The sequence below is a fragment of the Bos indicus x Bos taurus genome, chromosome 3 (assembly GCF_003369695.1).
Source record: "Bos indicus x Bos taurus breed Angus x Brahman F1 hybrid chromosome 3, Bos_hybrid_MaternalHap_v2.0, whole genome shotgun sequence".
Taxonomy (NCBI): domain Eukaryota; kingdom Metazoa; phylum Chordata; class Mammalia; order Artiodactyla; family Bovidae; genus Bos; species Bos indicus x Bos taurus.
Window position 1 is genome coordinate 52,472,629 of NC_040078.1, and position 17,947 is coordinate 52,490,575.

Here is a 17,947-nt window from a genome sequence, read left to right on the forward strand (position 1 = left end):
TTGAATTATGTAGTACTGTAGTATTTACTAGTAAATAGTAGTATTTACTATTGAAAAAAATTTGCATGCAGGTGAATCTGTGCAGTTCAAACCCATGTTGTTCAAGGGCCAGCTATATAGTGTAATGATAACTTTTATATTTACTGGGAAACCAAAAATTTGTCTCTCTCTGTTACAATATTCCCTTTTAAGCAGTGGTCTGGAACTGAACACCAAACATCTCCAGGGCATTCCTGTGTATAGAATCATGTCATCTGCAGATAGGTGGTTTTACTTCTTTCCAATTAGGATGCCTTTTACTTGTTTTACTTGCATAATTGGTATGCCTAGAACTTCTAGTACAATGTTGAATAGCTATGGTAAAAGCAGGCAGCCTTGTCTTAGGAGGAAAACTTTGTCTTTCACCATTGATGAGTATGTTAGCTGTGAGTTTTTCATGGATACCTTTTACCATTTTAAGGAAATTCACTTCTAGTCTAGTTTGCTGAGTGTTTTTAATCATGAAACAGTGTTGGATTTTGTCAAGTGATCTTTCTGCATCTGTTGAGCTGATCGTTTAGTTTTATTCCTTCTATTAATATATAACATTGATCACTTCACTTATACTGAACCACCTTTGCATTTGTGGAGTAATTCCACTCAATTATGATATACAGTCATCTTCGTGGTTTTTCTGGGATTCTATCTTCTTCCTTCTGAGATATAATCCTCTGCCTTTGCATTCTGATTAATTTTCTATGATTGTGGTATTTGTTCTGGAAACTGCAGGATTGTAATTCTTGTTTCTTCTGTCTGCACTCTGGTGGATAAGGCTTGTGCAAGCTTCCTGATGGGAGGGACTGGCATGGGAAAAACTGGGTCTTGCTTGCTCTGGTGGGTAGGGCCATGCTTAGTAAGACTTTAATCCAGTTGTCTGCTGAGGAGAGGGACTGCAGTTCAGTTCAGTCTCTCAGTCATGTCCAACTCTTTGTGACCCCATGGACTGCAGCACGCCAGGCTTCCTTGTCCATCACCAGTTCCTGGAGCCTACACAAACTCATGTCCATCGTGTTGTTGATGCCATCCAACCATCTCATCCTCCATTGTCCCCTTCTCCTGCCTTCAGTCTTTGCCAGCATCAGAGTTTTTTTCCAGTGAGTCGGTTCTTCACATCAGTTGGCCAAAGTATTGGAGTTTCAGCTTCAGCATCAGTCCTTCTGGTGAATATTCAGGACTGATTTCCTTTGGGATGGACTGGTTTGATCTCCTTGCTGTCCAAGTGACTCTAAAGAGTCTCTCCAACACCACAGTTCCAAAGCATCAATTCTTTGGCGCTCAGCTTTCTTTATAGTCCAGCTCTCACATCCATACATAACTACTGGAAAAACCAGACTGCACCACCTCCTTATTAATTGTTTGGCCTAATGTGACCTAGCCCTGGAGTCTACAGGATCCATGGTAGGGCTAATGGTGGCTTCCAGGTGGGCTCACGCCAAGGGGCACCTCCCAGGATTGTTACTGTCAGTGCTCCCATCCCCGTGGCAAACCACTGCCAACTCATGCCTCTGTATTAGATCCTCCAACACTAGCAGCTGGATCTGGTTCAGTCTTCTGTGGAGACACTGCTCTTTAACCTTGGATCCTGGTGAACAGAAGATTTTGTTTGTGCCCTCCTAGAGTGAAGTGTCTGTTTCCCCCCATCCTGTGTAAGTCCTGCAATCAAATCCTGCTGCTCGTCAAAGTCAGATTCCCTGGGGATTCCTAGTCACTTTGCTGGATCCCCAGACAGGGAAGCCAGACGTGGGCTCAGAACCTTCACAACAGTGGGAGAACTTCTTTGGTACTATTGCTCTCCTGTTTGTGGGTCGCCTACCCTGCAGGTATAGATTTCATTTTATCATGATTGTGCCCCTTCTACCATCTCGTTGCAGCTTCTCCTTGTCTTTGGATGTAGGGTGTCTTTTTTTGGTGGATCTCAATCATCCTCCTTTTGATAATTGTTCAACAGCTAGTTGCTATTTTGTACTCTTGCAGAGGAAATGAGCAAATGTCCTTTATAATCCTTTTAATGTGCTGTTGGATTCAGCTTGGTAGTATTTTGTTGTAGATTTCTTACATCTGTCTTCATAAGGGTCTGTCATTTTCACTTGATATTTTTGTCTGGTTTTGGTTTTTGGATAGAGCCGGTCTCATAGAATATGTGAGTAAGTAGATGTATTCTCTCTTCTATTTTTGTAAAAGTTTGTGAAATATCGATGTTAATTCTCTAAATGATAGAAGTTACCAGTGAAAGCATTTAATCTTAGACTTTTTCTTTTGGGGAAGTTGATTACTGATTAAATCTCATTAGTTCAATTCAGTTCAGTCGCTCAGTCGTGTCTGACTCTTTGTGAATCCATGAATCACAGCACGCCAGGCCTCCCTGTCCATCACCAACTCCCGGAGTCTACTCAAACTCATGTCCATCGAGTCGGTGATGCCATCCAGCCATCTCATCCTCTGTCATCCCCTTCTCCTCCTGCCCCCAATCCCTCCCAGCATCACGGTCTTTTCCAATGAGTCACCTCTTCGCATGCGGTGGCCAAAGTATTGGAGTTTCAGCTTCAGCATCAGTCCTTCCAATGAACACCCAGGACTGATCTCCTTTAGGATGGACTGGTTGGACCTCCTTGCAGTCCAAGGGACTCTCAAGAGTCTTCTCCAACACCGCAGTTCAAAAGCATCAGTTCTTCAGCACTCAGCTTTCTTCACAGTCCAACTCTCACATCCATACATGACCACTGGAAAAACCATAGCCTTGACTAGACGGACCTTTGTTGGCAAAGTAATGTCTCTGCTTTTTAATATGCTATCTAGGTTGGTCATAACTTTCCTTCCAAGGAGTAAGCGTCTTTTAATTTCATGGCTGCAGTCACCATCTGCACTGATTTTGGAGCCCCCCAAAATAAAGTCTGCCTCTGTTTCCACTGTTTCCCCATCTGTTTGCCATGAAGTGATAGGACCTGATGCCATGATCTCAGTTTTCTGAATGTTGAGCTTTAAGCCAACTTTTTCACTCTCCTTTTTCACTTTCATCAAGAGGCTCTTTAGTTCCTCATTTTCTGCCATGATTTATGTACATGGTCTTACTTAATCCTCACAATCCTACAGAAGGTTTCACACTTATTTTATTGATAAAGCAACATGAAGTTGAAGGTAAGTGGAGTAATTTTGTCTGAAGGCTAAACACTGTGGAGCTGTTTTTCAAACTGAGGCAGATCTGCCTCAAAAGAGTGATTGTCTCAGCACCGCAGTATAAAATTTAGCTAAAACCCTCTCTTTTCTGTGAGACTTTTCTTAGCCATGTTATTTTATAGAACCTTCTACATCCCTTGAACTGTAGACTGTGTAATTCAAATTATGCACTGGGGAAATAATGTGTTGCTGTTTATTGATACAAACAGTTTTTTATATGTATGTGTTCCATATAATCTTCCTCAGATAACAGTGCAGTTAAAAAAAAAAACTATCAGCAGTACTGATAGTTTTGATTAGTTAGTGTAAGGAATAATTAGAATTTTCCCTGAAATACCTCAAAATCTGTTTCAGTCACCTTTCATAAAACAGTAGTGTACTATTGATAACATTTTGGCTTAATGGTTTGGATAAATTGGAAAGTATGCAGTCTGTCTCTGATGGTTCAAAATTACTACCTTGACCAAGACTTAAGTCTTTTTCCTTATGAGTGAACCTGATTCAGTCTTCACCAGGAACTAAATCTGGCCACGGCAGTGAAGGTGCCAAATCCTAACCACTAGACCACCAGGAAATTCCCAGGAATTTCTTTTAAATCATAATTGTTTGAAAATAGTTCTGTGTTTGATCATTAATAAGTTTTATGTTTTCTAAATATAATGTAGTGTTTTCTGTAACATTTTGGTGAAATTTTATAGTTACTTAAATTCACAGTAAATAAATGCTCCAGTACTCTTGCCTGGGAAATCCCATGGACGGAGGAGCCTGGTAGGCTGCAGTCCATGGGGTCGCTGAGTCGAACATGACTGAGCGACTTCACTTTCACTTTTCACTTTCATGCGTTGGAGAAGGAAATGGCAACCCACTCCAGTGTTCTTGCCTGGAGAATCCCAGGGACGGGGGAGCCTGGTGGGCTGCCGTCTATGGAGTTGCACAGAGTTGGACACGACTGCAGCAACTTAGCAGCAGCAGCAGCAGCAGCCTTCACAAAAATACATTCTTTTCTTTTTAAAGATAGTGATATAAGAGAGACCAGGGTAAGTTTAAGGCATGAAACTGGGCACTCAAAGCTGGTGCTTTGGGACAAGACAGCCCAGAGGGATAGGATGGGGGTGGGTGGGAGGGGGTTCAGGATTGGAAAGACACATGTTTACCTATAGCCGATTCATGTTGATGTATGGGAAAAACCATCACAATATTGTGAAGTAATTATCCTCCAATTAAAATAATTTTAAAAATATTTGAAAAAAATAGAGGTGCATACCTTGTTTAAAGGAAAGCAAATTTCTTATATTTGGATTTTTTACCATCCTGAATGAAGATAATTATAGAGTAGTGGTTACCTTGGAATCTTTTTCTCAGAAGATAATTGGAATCTTGAAGGCTGATTTTATTTTATTTATTTGCCTTTGGCTGCACTGGGTCTTCATTGCTGTGTGTAGGCTTTCTCTAGTTGTGGTGAGTGAGGGCTGCTCTCTAGATGCTTTGTATGAGCTTCTCATTGCAGTGGCTTCTCTTCCTGCGGAGCGTAGGCTCTAGGGCGCATGGGCTTCAGTAGTTGTGGCGCACTGACCTAGTTGCTCTATGGCATGTGGAATTGTCCTGGATCAGGGATCAAACCTGTGTCCCCTGCATTGAAAGACACATTCTTAACTACTGGACCACCAGAGAAGTCCCTTGAGGCTGATTTCAGAGAAAAGAAAAACGATAAGTTGAGTAAATGGTAAATTCAGTAATTTATGTCTAATAAAAATATTATTTTATAGAAAATAAAACTTCTAGTTTTGTTTCATTTTTCTAGTTCTCAATGAAAGTGTGACAGTTTCCCATCTAAATATATGTAAATTTGAATTTATTTAATAGCATTTAAATGTATTATAGGTGAAAGGTTAAGTGCTTATTACAGAATTATTTTATGATCTGAACTCCCCTTTCAATAAAATTAAATTGTAACTCAGGGAAATAATTTATTCTCCAGAGGTACAAATGTTCCTGTTTACTTCCCACTAGGCCTTAAATAATTTTGTGCTTCTTAAATATGATTAATTAATATATTATTGCCAAATGAATTAATGGAACTTTTATAATGAGAGTTTTACTTTAACCATTAAAATCCACAAATTTTTTTAACGTACAATCAGTTGAGTATGTGAAGCTTTGAATTTGAAAGAGTTACCAAAATTGTTTGACCATTACTAAGTTGCTTCAGTCATGTCCAACTCTTTGCGATCCTATGGACTGTAGCCCACCAGGCTCCTCTGTCCAGAGGATTCTCCAGGCAGGAATACTGGAGTGGGTTGCCATGCCCTTCTCTAGTTTGAGCATTAGAAATAAACTAACGTAACATTTCTTGTGTTCCAGGCAGTATATTAAGATACAATTATTTCTTCAACTGTTGTAAGGAATTCTTTCAAAACCACAGTTGTTTGCATTTGCAGTCATGTCACTAACTTTGATGTGCTTACTTCAGTGGACATTAATCCTGTAGAGTCGTATGTGACTAGAGTAGAAGTTTCAACAGCAGCCCTTAGAACATTCTATTTTATTTGTCTTTATTATTATTATTTTTTTGTTTTGGTTGCCCTGGGTCTTCCTTGCTGCATGCAGACTTTCCTCTAGCAGTAGTGAGTGGGGCTACTCTTGGTTGCAGTGTGCAGGGTTCTCATTGCAGTGGCTTCTTGATGCAGAGCACAGGCTCTAGGCTCAGGAGTTTAGTAGTTGCAGCGTGCAGGCTCAGTAGTTCTGGAGCACTAGAGTGCACAGACTTCAGTAGTTTTGGCATTCAGGCTCAGTAGGTTGTGGGTTTTGGGCTCTAGAGCACAGCCTAAGTAGTTGTGGCGCATGGGCCTACTTGTTATGCGTCATGTGGGATCTTCTTGGACCATGTCCTCTGCACTAGTAGGTGGATTCTTATCCACTGTATCACCACGGAAGTCCAGAATATTCTTAATTTTTGAGTTTTTGAACAAATTCCTAGCCTTTTCTAATAACCACTAAACAAAAAGACATCTGACATTGATTATGATTCTGTCCTCAAAAATTTCCTTTCTCATGTTCCTTGTCTCTTGCTGATTGTTGTCAAATGTGTAGGCACAGTAACTTTTTAATGGTAAATTTCTCTTTGCCCTTGAAGAATTCTTTTCTGAAGCATTCCATATGCATCTATAATACTAATCTTACCACTTTGGGTATTTTTTTATTATCTATATTTTCACTTCTTATAATTGTATGTCTGTCTTCCTAGGATTTCTAACACTTGTACTTCTTTTGCACTTATTGGATATGGTGGGTTTATAAAATATCTCAAAATTAAGCAGAAATAGGAAGCTCATCATAGACTGAAGAATACTGAAAGACCTGAAATAAAATGATTTATGGCAGTTTAACACTCTTTTGGTGGAGGACAGAGTTGACACATTATCTAGTAGTGTGGCATTGATGCATTTTTGACTGCTGTTAACTATTAATATAAAACTGTGGTCAAAAGTTTGATTGGTTTGAAAGTCATATGAAGGAACTTGCTCATGTTAATTTTTAAAAAGACATGACTTGTTCTTGTTGGAGCTATGTGAATATGTGTGTCCTTTACCCTGTCAAAACTGAGATGATGACTTAACCTTGTTCTAACTATATATGAAAGCTCAAAAACATGACAGTCATTCTGTGCTGAATATGACTTAATGCTCTCCTTTGGTTGCAGCTGCAGTTTATTACCTTGCCTCTTCCGGTTGCAGAATTCCTCATTACAGAATTAATCTTTTATTAGTGAATGTGCATTTTTTTCTACTACTGTTGCTTCTCATTATTATATGATTTTACCAGGTTGTTAAAGTTACACCTTTGTGGGCCCTCTTCTTTTATCCTCCTTGCATAAACCTGCTTCAGTTTGCCATATAGCAGCTTCTTGAGATGTGTCAAGCTATGTGTAATATTTAGTGTACTTTGCTATAAGAATTGTTTTGTATTATTACGTGTTTATGGCTTAGTACCTTACTATTTGTAACATCTTCCTATTAAATAATGAGGATAATACATGGTATCAGGAACATAACTCTTCAACAAGTTCAGTGTAATTTTGTGTTAGGTGGTAGAATTAGATCATTAGTTTGTCATGGCAGTGCCACATGCTGCTGTCAAGAAAGCATTATGTAACCAGTGTTTTTTATTTTTGGTGATGTCAATAGAAAATACCTCTGTAAGTGGAGTTTTCATGATGCATATAGCTCTGTGACCTCAATGTACTAGTCATTTAATGCCATAATTCATTGTTGAAGAATCAGCTTATCAACATATTGCAAGGTAACTTGATTATTTCAGGTAATTTTGAATTTAGAGAATATTTTTAAAGTTCAGTAGGAGAAGGTAATGGCACCCCACTCCAGTATTCTTGCCTGGAAAATCCCATGGACAGAGAGCCTAGTAGGCTGCAGTCCATGGAGTCGCTAGGAGTCAGACACGACTGAGTGACTTCACCTTCACTTTTCACTTTCATGCATTGGAGGAGGGAATGGCAACCCACTCCAGGGTTCTTGCCTGGAGAATCCCAGGGACGGGGGAGCCTGGTGGGCTGCCGACTATGGGGTCGCATAGAGTTGGAAACGACTGAAGTGAATTAGCAACAGCAGTATATATTTAACTTTTGTTTTTAGCTCATTATTTCAAATAATGTAAAGTGTTAATAGTGTAATAACCAAACATTAAACATGCATAGTATATATAAGAAAGGGCCTTAGAAAACATCTTGTCCCATCTCCAATGCCATATTTCCTTCCACAGTGTTCTGACAAATAATCTAGCCTGCTGAGTCATTCAATTCACTCTTAACAGCCATTTAAAATGCTGAATGTTTGAAATCCTGTTTCTACTTCTTAATCTTGAGATAAAACCACATCTTTATGATTCAAGCATATTGATTATATATTATTCCTTCTATATGCCAAACCTTAAAACATTTGAAGATTGTTAATTATATTGGCAAATTGGTTAAACATACCAAGTTTTCTCTGCATTCATTATGTTATATGCTGGATACCCTTATGAATGTTCACTATTTTTTTTAAGAGTTTCCTCTCAATGTGACATCCCACTTAGGATACTACCTGGATGATATGGTTATATACAGTACACTCTGTCTTCACTTGATTGTACACTAGGTGAGACAGGTATATATATATGTGTGTGTGTGTGTGTGTGTGTATATATATATATATATAATATTTGTATATTGTGTATAGTATATCTGGCTTAAATACTGAAGTAATTTTAGGTCTAATGTTTCAGTTAACTGAGATTTGTTATGGAGTTAGAATGACAGTTGACCCAACCTCATGTATGTCTAACTGAAGTTGTCATGTGTTCTCAAGGATAATTTCAATGAACATGGGATTTGTAAAAATCTGACAGATCCTAACTGTAACTCAGCTAATGGGCAACATTATAATTTATTTATAGCTATGCAATATAGTTATTAATGAGCTAATGTAGAAATGAAGGCAAATTGTACTGTATTTTGTGAGAAATCATACTTCATGACAAAGGTTGGCATTATGTAATAAGTACCCACAAAATATTAACCTACTTACAATAAATACAATTAATAATGTACATAAAAGAATGAAATTAAGCTAATTTTCTATCAAAAAAAGAATTATTCATGAACAGAAAGTGGACAGCATAGATTTGATGACAGGAAGGTTGTATCTAATCTGAATTACTGAGTGACCTAGGAAGCTTGCTCAGAGGGATTACAGAATAATTATGTTAATATGCAATTATCACCTCATTTCTTCTGTAGTAACCTCAAGATGTAGTGTAGTGAGGGTGTTATAGCAAGTGCTGATAGTTTGCAAAAATACTGATGTTTGAGATTTCTGAGACAATAAGTCTAGCTTGAGGCATATAAGTGATGATCTGTCATCTTGAAGACAGATCTGACCTTTGTACTTTTTTTTTTAATGCTTAGTAGTATATAACTACAGGCAGTTATAGCTGTAGAACTCATGATTTTCTAGAACCTGAAATGTGTTTTATGTAGATTTAAAATTCCATTTGCAGCTTTTCATTAAGTGTGTGAATTTTTTAAATAACAGTTTACAATTCAGTTAAAAGAAAAATTCTATAGTTATGTGATTACATGGAGGAGGACACAGTGATAGTATTTAAACATTTAATAAAAAGATTCTAATTGATACAGCAATTTCATTGAAATTTAGAGAGGCCAAACAATATAACATTAATTTGTTTATTTTAATTTAGTAGTTTCTCTTTTTTTAAACTTAATGAATAATGCCTACCTTCAGATATGTCCCTTTGTTATGTTGACATAAGCTGGTATTTATAACTCTGTTGTATGTATTTAACTGTATACAGATTGTTGAAAAATCTGTTTGAGAGTGTGTGAAATTAGTTTATAGGTCAAAATATGTTTTCTTGCCTGGATTCTCCTCCATAAATGTCCTGAATGTAGGGAAATAATTTATGATGTCAAAATTCTGGATCAGTGCAACACATATTGATGATCCATTATTCTTTATTGTATCTCAGTGCAATAGCTTTGAGTCTTGAATGCTGTTAAGAAAAAATGTATCTTGAATGTATCTTTTCATTTTTAGAAATATATTCTGAAAATTAAGCCAAGAAGATTTTTTATGGTTGCTAAAATACTAGCTTACTTATTCAGTTTCTTATAGCATATTTTTAGACTGATGTGATTTTTAATATTAATGTACTAATAAAATTTTTTTCTTAAAAAGAATGACTCCTCTATTTCTGAGCAGAGATAGTCTATTGGAGACAAGTAAGGTACATTTCACTAAGTAGATGTAAAAGAAAACTTTGATTGTTAAAGACCTCATTTTATATTTTCACAATATTCAATTTTATCTTTTCTTTTACCACATGTATTTTGTATGTTAAAAAATTTGTTATACATATATACTCTGTTTTTGAGCAAAACACTTTGATATCTTCCAATTTATGGAAGCTCTTATAAAGCCATTCTAGTAATGAGAATGCAATCTCCAAGCCGACATGGATATTCTCATAGTTTGTCACCCTGCTGTTCAGGGGGTACCAATGAAGTTGCTTTAAATGGGAAACGTCTGTTCCATCTCTGAACCTCTAACACCAGAACAGATGGGTGGAACGTGGAACATGGAAGGTTTTACCTCTGAGGTGGTAACAGTGAAGCCACTCATTAACACTGAATTTACCACTTTGTTAGCAACGTTGCTTCCTGTTGAGAAAAGCTAATATAGGCTTTCAGATTGACTGAGCATATATTTGTCTACCTCTATGATTATAATAAGTTGGAATAGAAAGTAAGTGTCTTACAGGCTAATTTTTTAAAAAGAAAGATTTGTTGTCCATTTCTGATTTATGTGGTTGTTCCTATTTGGGCGTTTTACTTTTTCTACTTAATAAGAAACATCATTAATGAGTAGTAGTATAGCATTATGATTTGCTTTCCTTTTCATTGACATTTACACACTCCTTCCTAACACATGTTTATGTGCTGCCCATTTTTAACTTCTGTGTATGTGATGTAAAAACTCCTGCTGGGTGCTGCATTAGCACCATTTTGGAGTGATATCATTGAATATGATCTTATTTGAAGTCTGTTTTTATTACTGTGGAAATTTGCCAATCTCAAAACAGAATTCTAAGACCTATGAAGGTCAGAAAAATAATTGTTGGTATAAGTGATAATGCCAAAGAAAGATATTTGTAGTATTTGTTGTATTAAAGAACATATCTTGTGGAAGGTATAAGGTCATATTTATAAGAGCTGCTTTAAGTTGTGAAATAAGAAGAAAATACTTAGAAGCAGTTCTTTGATTCTTTAACTAGATTTAATGTTTTACAGAATATATATTTGGTATATAAAATAAATTAGAAATAATAAACTTCATTGAAAATGTTTTCATTTCTAAATAGCAATTAAAGCTCCTGCTGTTCTAAATAAAATTACTCATTATACAAATAAGAATACTATAAAAGAAAAGATAGACTTTATTCTTTATATGAGAGCAGGAACTTTGTTGGCACGTTTGCTACTGAACCCCTATTACTAGAGCAGTGTGTGGCACATAGTAGGGGCTCAATAAATATTTGTAACATTAATAAATTATACTTAATACTAGGTGCAAAAGGAAAAGAAATATGGAATATCATGCCAGTACTTCAAATAATTAAATATGTGGGGTTGCCAAATAGCAGGTTTGTAAATTGCACTTGATGATTATTAGATATTTTGAAAGCCTTGCTATAACTGCTGAGTTAAGAAATCAGAAACTTGATGGAATTTCCAATATTTAAATGAGATACCCAAATTTCATAAGAAGAAAACTAGTTTTCAGAAACTTTTGAATTGATTTTGCAGTTGTGCTTTTATTCATTTACCACATTAGTGCTTTATTCAACAAATATTCCTGAGCACCTATGCCAAGTATCTTGTTAGGTTCTAAGAGTTCACTATCCCTACCCTCAAAGAGCTTACATTCTTCCAAGGTAATGGCTATATAGTGTGACCATTTCTAAAAGCAAAATAAGAACATACTACAAGGAAATTCTTAATAGTGGGGGCAGTATTTATAGCCATTGAATGTTTGTCTTCCAGACTTTCAGAAGTCTTCTTTTAAAATATTCTGCTGTCCTCTCATAACAGTTAAATATATTATCAAAAGCATTTAGTACCTATGGCTGATTCTTGTTGATGTATGACAGAAAACAACAAAATTCTGTAAAGCAATTATCCTTCAATTAGAAATTTTTTTTTAAATGCCTAGAAAATATTATCTACATTTTATATGAAATAAATGGAAGAATTTACCATACATTTATGATGTTTTCAGATTAGAGTAACAACTTTTAGATCATTGCAGTAGACTGTCAGATCATAAAATGGGATAGCTTCCTATTAGGGAATGCTTTTAATTTGGGGACTCAAGTTATGAAAGTTTAAAGAAGCATAAAGCTTCTTGATTTTAACTTTACAAATTTAGAATGAAGGATAATTTACATAAGGATAGAATGAAACCCAGTGAATGAAATGTTTTTTAAATTAGTAGAATTTTAGGAGAATGTGAAATACTGAGAGCAGAACAGTCTTATTTTAAATTAAAAAATACAGTTTCATACATTAGTCATTGTTGTTGATAGCACATAAGTACATTCAAGTAAGCTTCTTTACTGATTGTTGTTTTGTTACCTTTATGGAGTTTTAAGTGACAAAAGTTTTACTTTTGTGTAATATGTAACACTTTACAGTATTCTCTAGTGTAGAATGTCCACAGTAAATTTACTTAGGTAAGATAATTTTCTTTTTATTAACAATCTCATATATAAGATTTTAGATTTTTTTTCAGTCTGTAGCATATTCATTTATATTGTGTGTGTCTGTGTGTGTGTGTCTGTGTGTGTGTGTTTATGTTGCTTTGCTCTACACATTTTGTATATATACAGTTTGGGGGGTGTTGTTGCCTAATTCAAAGGAAAAATTAACCTCTGCAACACTAAAAATCTTTCAGTTTCTTCAAGTGTTTCTTCATTCTTGAAAAATTATTAGGGTCTTAATATAATGAGTAGAATTAAGCGACTGAAAATGTGTACTTTCAACTCTCCATGCGTTCTAAGGATAATCTTTCTTTCATGCAAATCTAAATTTTTTTTTTCCATTTTCTAGACTAAATGTGTTAAATGGGCTTACCAACAATATGGATGATTTGAAGATAAACACCGATGTTACTGGTGCTAAAGAAGAACTCCTAGATGACAACAGTTTTATATCAGACAAAGAGAGTGGAGTTCATAAACCAAAAGATTGTCAAGCATCATTTCAGAAAAACAATACATTCACTTTGCCTGAAGAACTGTCAAAGGACAAATCTGAAAAAGCCTTAAGTGGAGGCCAGTCTACTCTGTTTATACATGCTGGTGCTCCTACTGTTTCTAGTGAAAACTTTATTTTGCCTAAGGGAGCTGCTGTTAATGGACCAGTTTCACACTCCTCCTTAACTAAGACTTCCAATATGAATAAAGGCAGTGTTTCGTTAACCACTGGACAGCCTGTGGATCAGCCAACAACAGAATCTTGTTCAGGTTTGAAGGTGGCAGCCGATCTTCAGCTGTCTACACCACAGAAAGCAAGTCAACATCAAGTTTTATTTTTATTATCAGATGTAGCACATGCTAAGAATCCAACCCATTCCATTAAAAAACTACCTACCTCTGCTTCAATTGGTTGTGACATTCAGAATTCAGTAGGGAGTGGTATAAAGTCAGATAGCACTTTAATAAATCAAGTAGAGGTGGGTGAGGATAGTGAAGATTTATTGGTAAAAAATGATTGTGTCAGTACATTAACAGGAATTTCCTCAGGTACAGATGAATTTAGGTCAGACAATGATACAAACTGGGATCCCCAAAAAGAGTTCATTCAATTTCTTATAACTAATGACGACACAGTAGATAAAGCTCCAGTTCACTCTAAAGTAGGTCTGGAAAAAAAGAGAAAGCGAAAAATGGATGTAAGCAAGATAACTCGTTATACCGAAGATTGCTTTAGTGATTCTAACTGTGTACCCAATAAATCAAAAATGCTAGAAGTAGACTTTATGGAACAGAATGAAGATGTGCAAGCAATAGACTCACGGACATATGCATTATCACAAGTGAAACCTGAATCAGCTGATGAAGACTTGGAATCCGTGGATACTTTTCAACATCTAATTTTTAACTCAGATAAGTGTGGAGAAGACAGTTCACCTGTTCATACTAGCACTTTTCTTTCAAATACCTTAAAAAAGAAATGTGAAGAAAGTGATTCCGAGTCACCCGTTACTTTCAGCACCGAAGAGCCATCATTCTACCCCTGTACAAAGTGCAATGTGAATTTTAGGGAGAAAAAGCATCTCCACAGGCATATGATGTATCATTTAGATGGGAATAGTCACTTTCGTCATCTTAATGTCCCAAGGCCATATGCTTGTAGAGAATGTGGACGGACATTTCGAGATCGTAACTCACTGCTAAAGCATATGATTATTCACCAAGAAAGAAGACAGAAATTGATGGAGGAAATACGTGAATTGAAAGAACTTCAGGATGAAGGAAGAAGTGCACGATTACAATGCCCTCAGTGTGTGTTTGGTACCAATTGCCCTAAAACATTTGTGCAACATGCTAAAACCCATGAAAAAGATAAAAGGTACTACTGCTGTGAAGAGTGTAACTTTATGGCAGTGACAGAAAATGAGCTGGAATGCCATCGAGGAATTGCCCATGGAGCAGTGGTAAAATGCCCTATTGTCAGTTCTGATGTAGTCCAGAGAAAAACACACAAAAAAGCATTCATGAAAGACCCCGTTATAGGATCATCCAAAAAATCGGCTACCTATATATGTAAGATGTGTCCTTTTACTACTTCAGTCAAGAGTATTTTTAAAAAACACATGGAGTACTTGCATTCATCATCATGCATTGATTCATTCGGCAGTCCTCTTGGGCTTGATAAAAGAAAAAGTGACATAATTGAAGAACCTATAGATACTGATAGTCCTAAACCATTAACTAAACAACAGTCAACAACATTTCCAAAGAACTCTGCTTTAAAACAAGATGTAAAGCGAACATTTGGATCATCCTCACAATCAAGTAATTTTTCAAAATTCCATAAACGGCCACACAGAATACAAAAGGCTCGGAAAAGCATTGCCCAGTCAGGTGTAAATGTGTGCAGTCAAAACAGTTCTCCTCACAAGACTGTTATGATTAAAAGCAGCATTGACCAAAAACCTAAGTATTTCCATCAGACAGCGAAAGAAAAATCTAATGCCAAGGCAAATAGCAACTATTTATATAGACATAAATATGAAAACTACAGAATGATCAAAAAATCAGGTGAATCATATCCTCTGCATTTCAAAAAAGAGGAAGCTAGTTCATTAAATTCTTTACATCTGTTTTCATCAAGTAATTCTCACAACAATAGTTTTATTTCAGACCCTCATAACTCTGACACCAAAAGGCCAGAAGGCTTCAAAGACCACAGGCGTGTAGCTGTAAAGAGAGTAGTTAAGGAATCTAAGAAGGAAAGTTCTGTTGGAGGAGAAGACTTGGATAGCTATCCAGATTTCTTGCATAAGATGACCGTTGTTGTTTTGCAAAAACTTAATTCTACCGAAAAGAAAGATAGCTATGAAACAGAAGATGAAAGTTCCTGGGACAATGTTGAGCTAGGTGACTACACTACACAGACTATAGAAGATGAAACCTATCATGATATTAATCAAGAACATGTAAACATATTCCCTCTATTTAAAAGCAAGGTGGAAGGTCAACAGTCTGGGGAAAATGCTACACTTAGTTATGATCAGAATGATGGCTTTTATTTTGAATATTATGAAGATGGTGGAACCAATAACTTTTTGCATGAGATTCATGATCCTCAGCATTTAGAAAATGCAGAAACTGCATTGTCAAAGCATAGTTCTGTTTTTCACTGGACTGATTTGTCTCTTGAGAAGAAATCGTGTCCTTACTGCCCAGCAACATTTGAAACAGGTGTTGGGTTGTCAAATCATGTCAGGGGACATCTTCACAGAGCAGGATTAAGCTATGAAGCCCGCCATGTTGTATCACCAGAACAAATAGCCACAAGTGACAAAATGCAGCATTTCAAAAGAACTGGCACAGGAACACCTATTAAGCGAGTTAGAAAAGGTAAGTTTTCACGTGGATAATTTGGGCTAGTATGTCCATATTCGAATTCAAAGGATTTGAAGGTTTTGCTCAAATTTGACCTTCATTAGAATCACATAATTTCGTATTTCAGAGTTAATTTGTTTTGAGGAGTTCAATTTATAAAAAAATTCTGATATTACTCTTAAAAATTTTTTTTTAGCTATAGAGAAGTCTGAAACCACTTCTGAACACACTTGTCAGCTCTGTGGTGGTTGGTTTGATACTAAAATTGGATTATCAAATCATGTTAGAGGCCACCTGAAAAGACTTGGAAAGACCAAGTGGGATGCTCACAAATCTCCAATCTGTGTTCTGAATGAGATGATGCAAAATGAAGAAAAATATGAAAAAATCTTAAAGGCATTGAACAGTCGTCGTATTATTCCTCGACCATTTGTAGCTCAAAAACTTGCATCGAGTGATGACTTTCTATCTCAAAATGTTATACCTCTTGAAGCATACCGTAATGGCCTAAAGACTGAAGCTTTATCAGTGTCTGCATCAGAGGAAGAAGGGCTGAGTTTCTTAAATGAATATGATGAAACTAAACCAGAACTGCCCAGTGGAAAAAAGAATCAGTCTCTTACACTCATAGAACTGCTTAAAAATAAAAGGATGGGAGAAGAAAAGAATTCTTCTGTTTCTCCTCAAAAGATCCATAATCAAACTGCAAGAAAGAGGTTTGTTCAGAAATGTGTTCTTCCACTAAATGAAGATAGTCCATTGATGTATCAGCCACAAAAAATGGACTTCACTATGCACTCAGGTAAGAGGACATTTATGACTATCTTACATAACTTAAACACAATTATGTTTACCTTAGTGGAACATGTATATAAAATACTTTCTCAGAATCCTTTATTTAAGCTGCTTTTTTGCAGAACAGAGATTGGTTACACTGTTATTTCTAGATAAATCATCAGTTGATGTTCATCAGCATTGGAGTCTCTGTGCCTCATTTCTTGGTCACAGTGCAAGGTGAGAACAAAAGCAAAAACAAAAAACTGATCAATAAAAATAAAATTTGTCATGGACGGGTGATGGTTCTTTGGATGGGAGGTTGACATTGTTCAGAAGCATAGTGTTACTGAAAAGGCTGTCATATTTTTGCCAGTGCTCCAGAGTGATTTTTGTTTTCAAGATTGTAGTTGTCCAGGTTTTCCTCCTGCGTAGGTCAAACAAACAGAATGGATTGGTGTTTGTCGTGTGTTGCCATTAACCCAAAGAAACTTCCTCCCTCTCTAATTCCTCCTTGTATTGTGAGATAGTTTGGTTTTGGAGGACTGTTGTGAGTATAAAACATTTATTTGGGATTTTAGATTTTAACAACACGTTCTATTTGAACAGAACAGATGGTTTAACCTAATGGTTGTGCACCCATAGTTTTTCCTTTTCAAAGGAATATTTTGTATGAGTTGGCAAATGATGTGGCAGATAAAGTTGCCAAGCTTTATTTGGTATTGCTAAGTCTGGTTTTAGACTAGAGAAATGTTGTGTCTGTATAGGTTTCTTTTGGATGTTAAGGATGCTGAAGATGAGTTTAGATGATACCATAATTTTAGCCCTAGGTTGAAGGTAAAAGTAACTTGTCAGTGAATTAATAATGAATAAAATTACTATAATGTTGATTTGTTTACTTTGGGCAGACATTGGGATATTCTAAATATTTGTAATGCAGATTTGATTTGAGGAAAGATTGTCTTGAATCGTAAGTGGTCTGAAAAACGATTTATCTTGTATGGGCTTCTGGTTAATAGGGGTCTTTCTTTTGTACAAAGAGAGTCTTTCAAAGCTAATATTTCAACATTTTTCAGAGGGATAAAATGTAAGCAAGATGCGGCAGTTATGTTGGCCAAGGTGTAGTACACTTCAGAGAGGGGAAAGTGTATCTGTGGCTATCACAATATTTGTTGAAAAAAACCAGTTGAAATGTGTTGGGAGCGTGAGGGCTGTCTGAGAAGATAGGAGTTTCTTATTGCTTCAACATGTTTTC

The 17,947-nt window shown here is 36.1% G+C and overlaps 1 protein-coding gene across 21 annotated transcripts in view; it reads left to right on the forward strand.

Annotated features, from left to right (window-relative positions):
* The window catches only part of ZNF644 (zinc finger protein 644), a 96,618-nt gene that overhangs the window by 60,919 nt on the left and 17,752 nt on the right, over positions 1 to 17,947 (forward strand). For 13 of the 21 annotated variants that reach the window (XM_027536542.1, XM_027536555.1, XM_027536553.1 and 10 more), the window contains 2 exons: positions 12,896 to 15,933; positions 16,115 to 16,720. The exons of the other annotated variants lie outside the window; for them this stretch is intronic. In XM_027536542.1, coding sequence (XP_027392343.1) covers positions 12,896 to 15,933; positions 16,115 to 16,720 — 3,644 coding nt within the window. The remainder of the gene's footprint in view (positions 1 to 12,895; positions 15,934 to 16,114; positions 16,721 to 17,947) is intronic. 21 annotated transcript variants of the gene reach the window in all.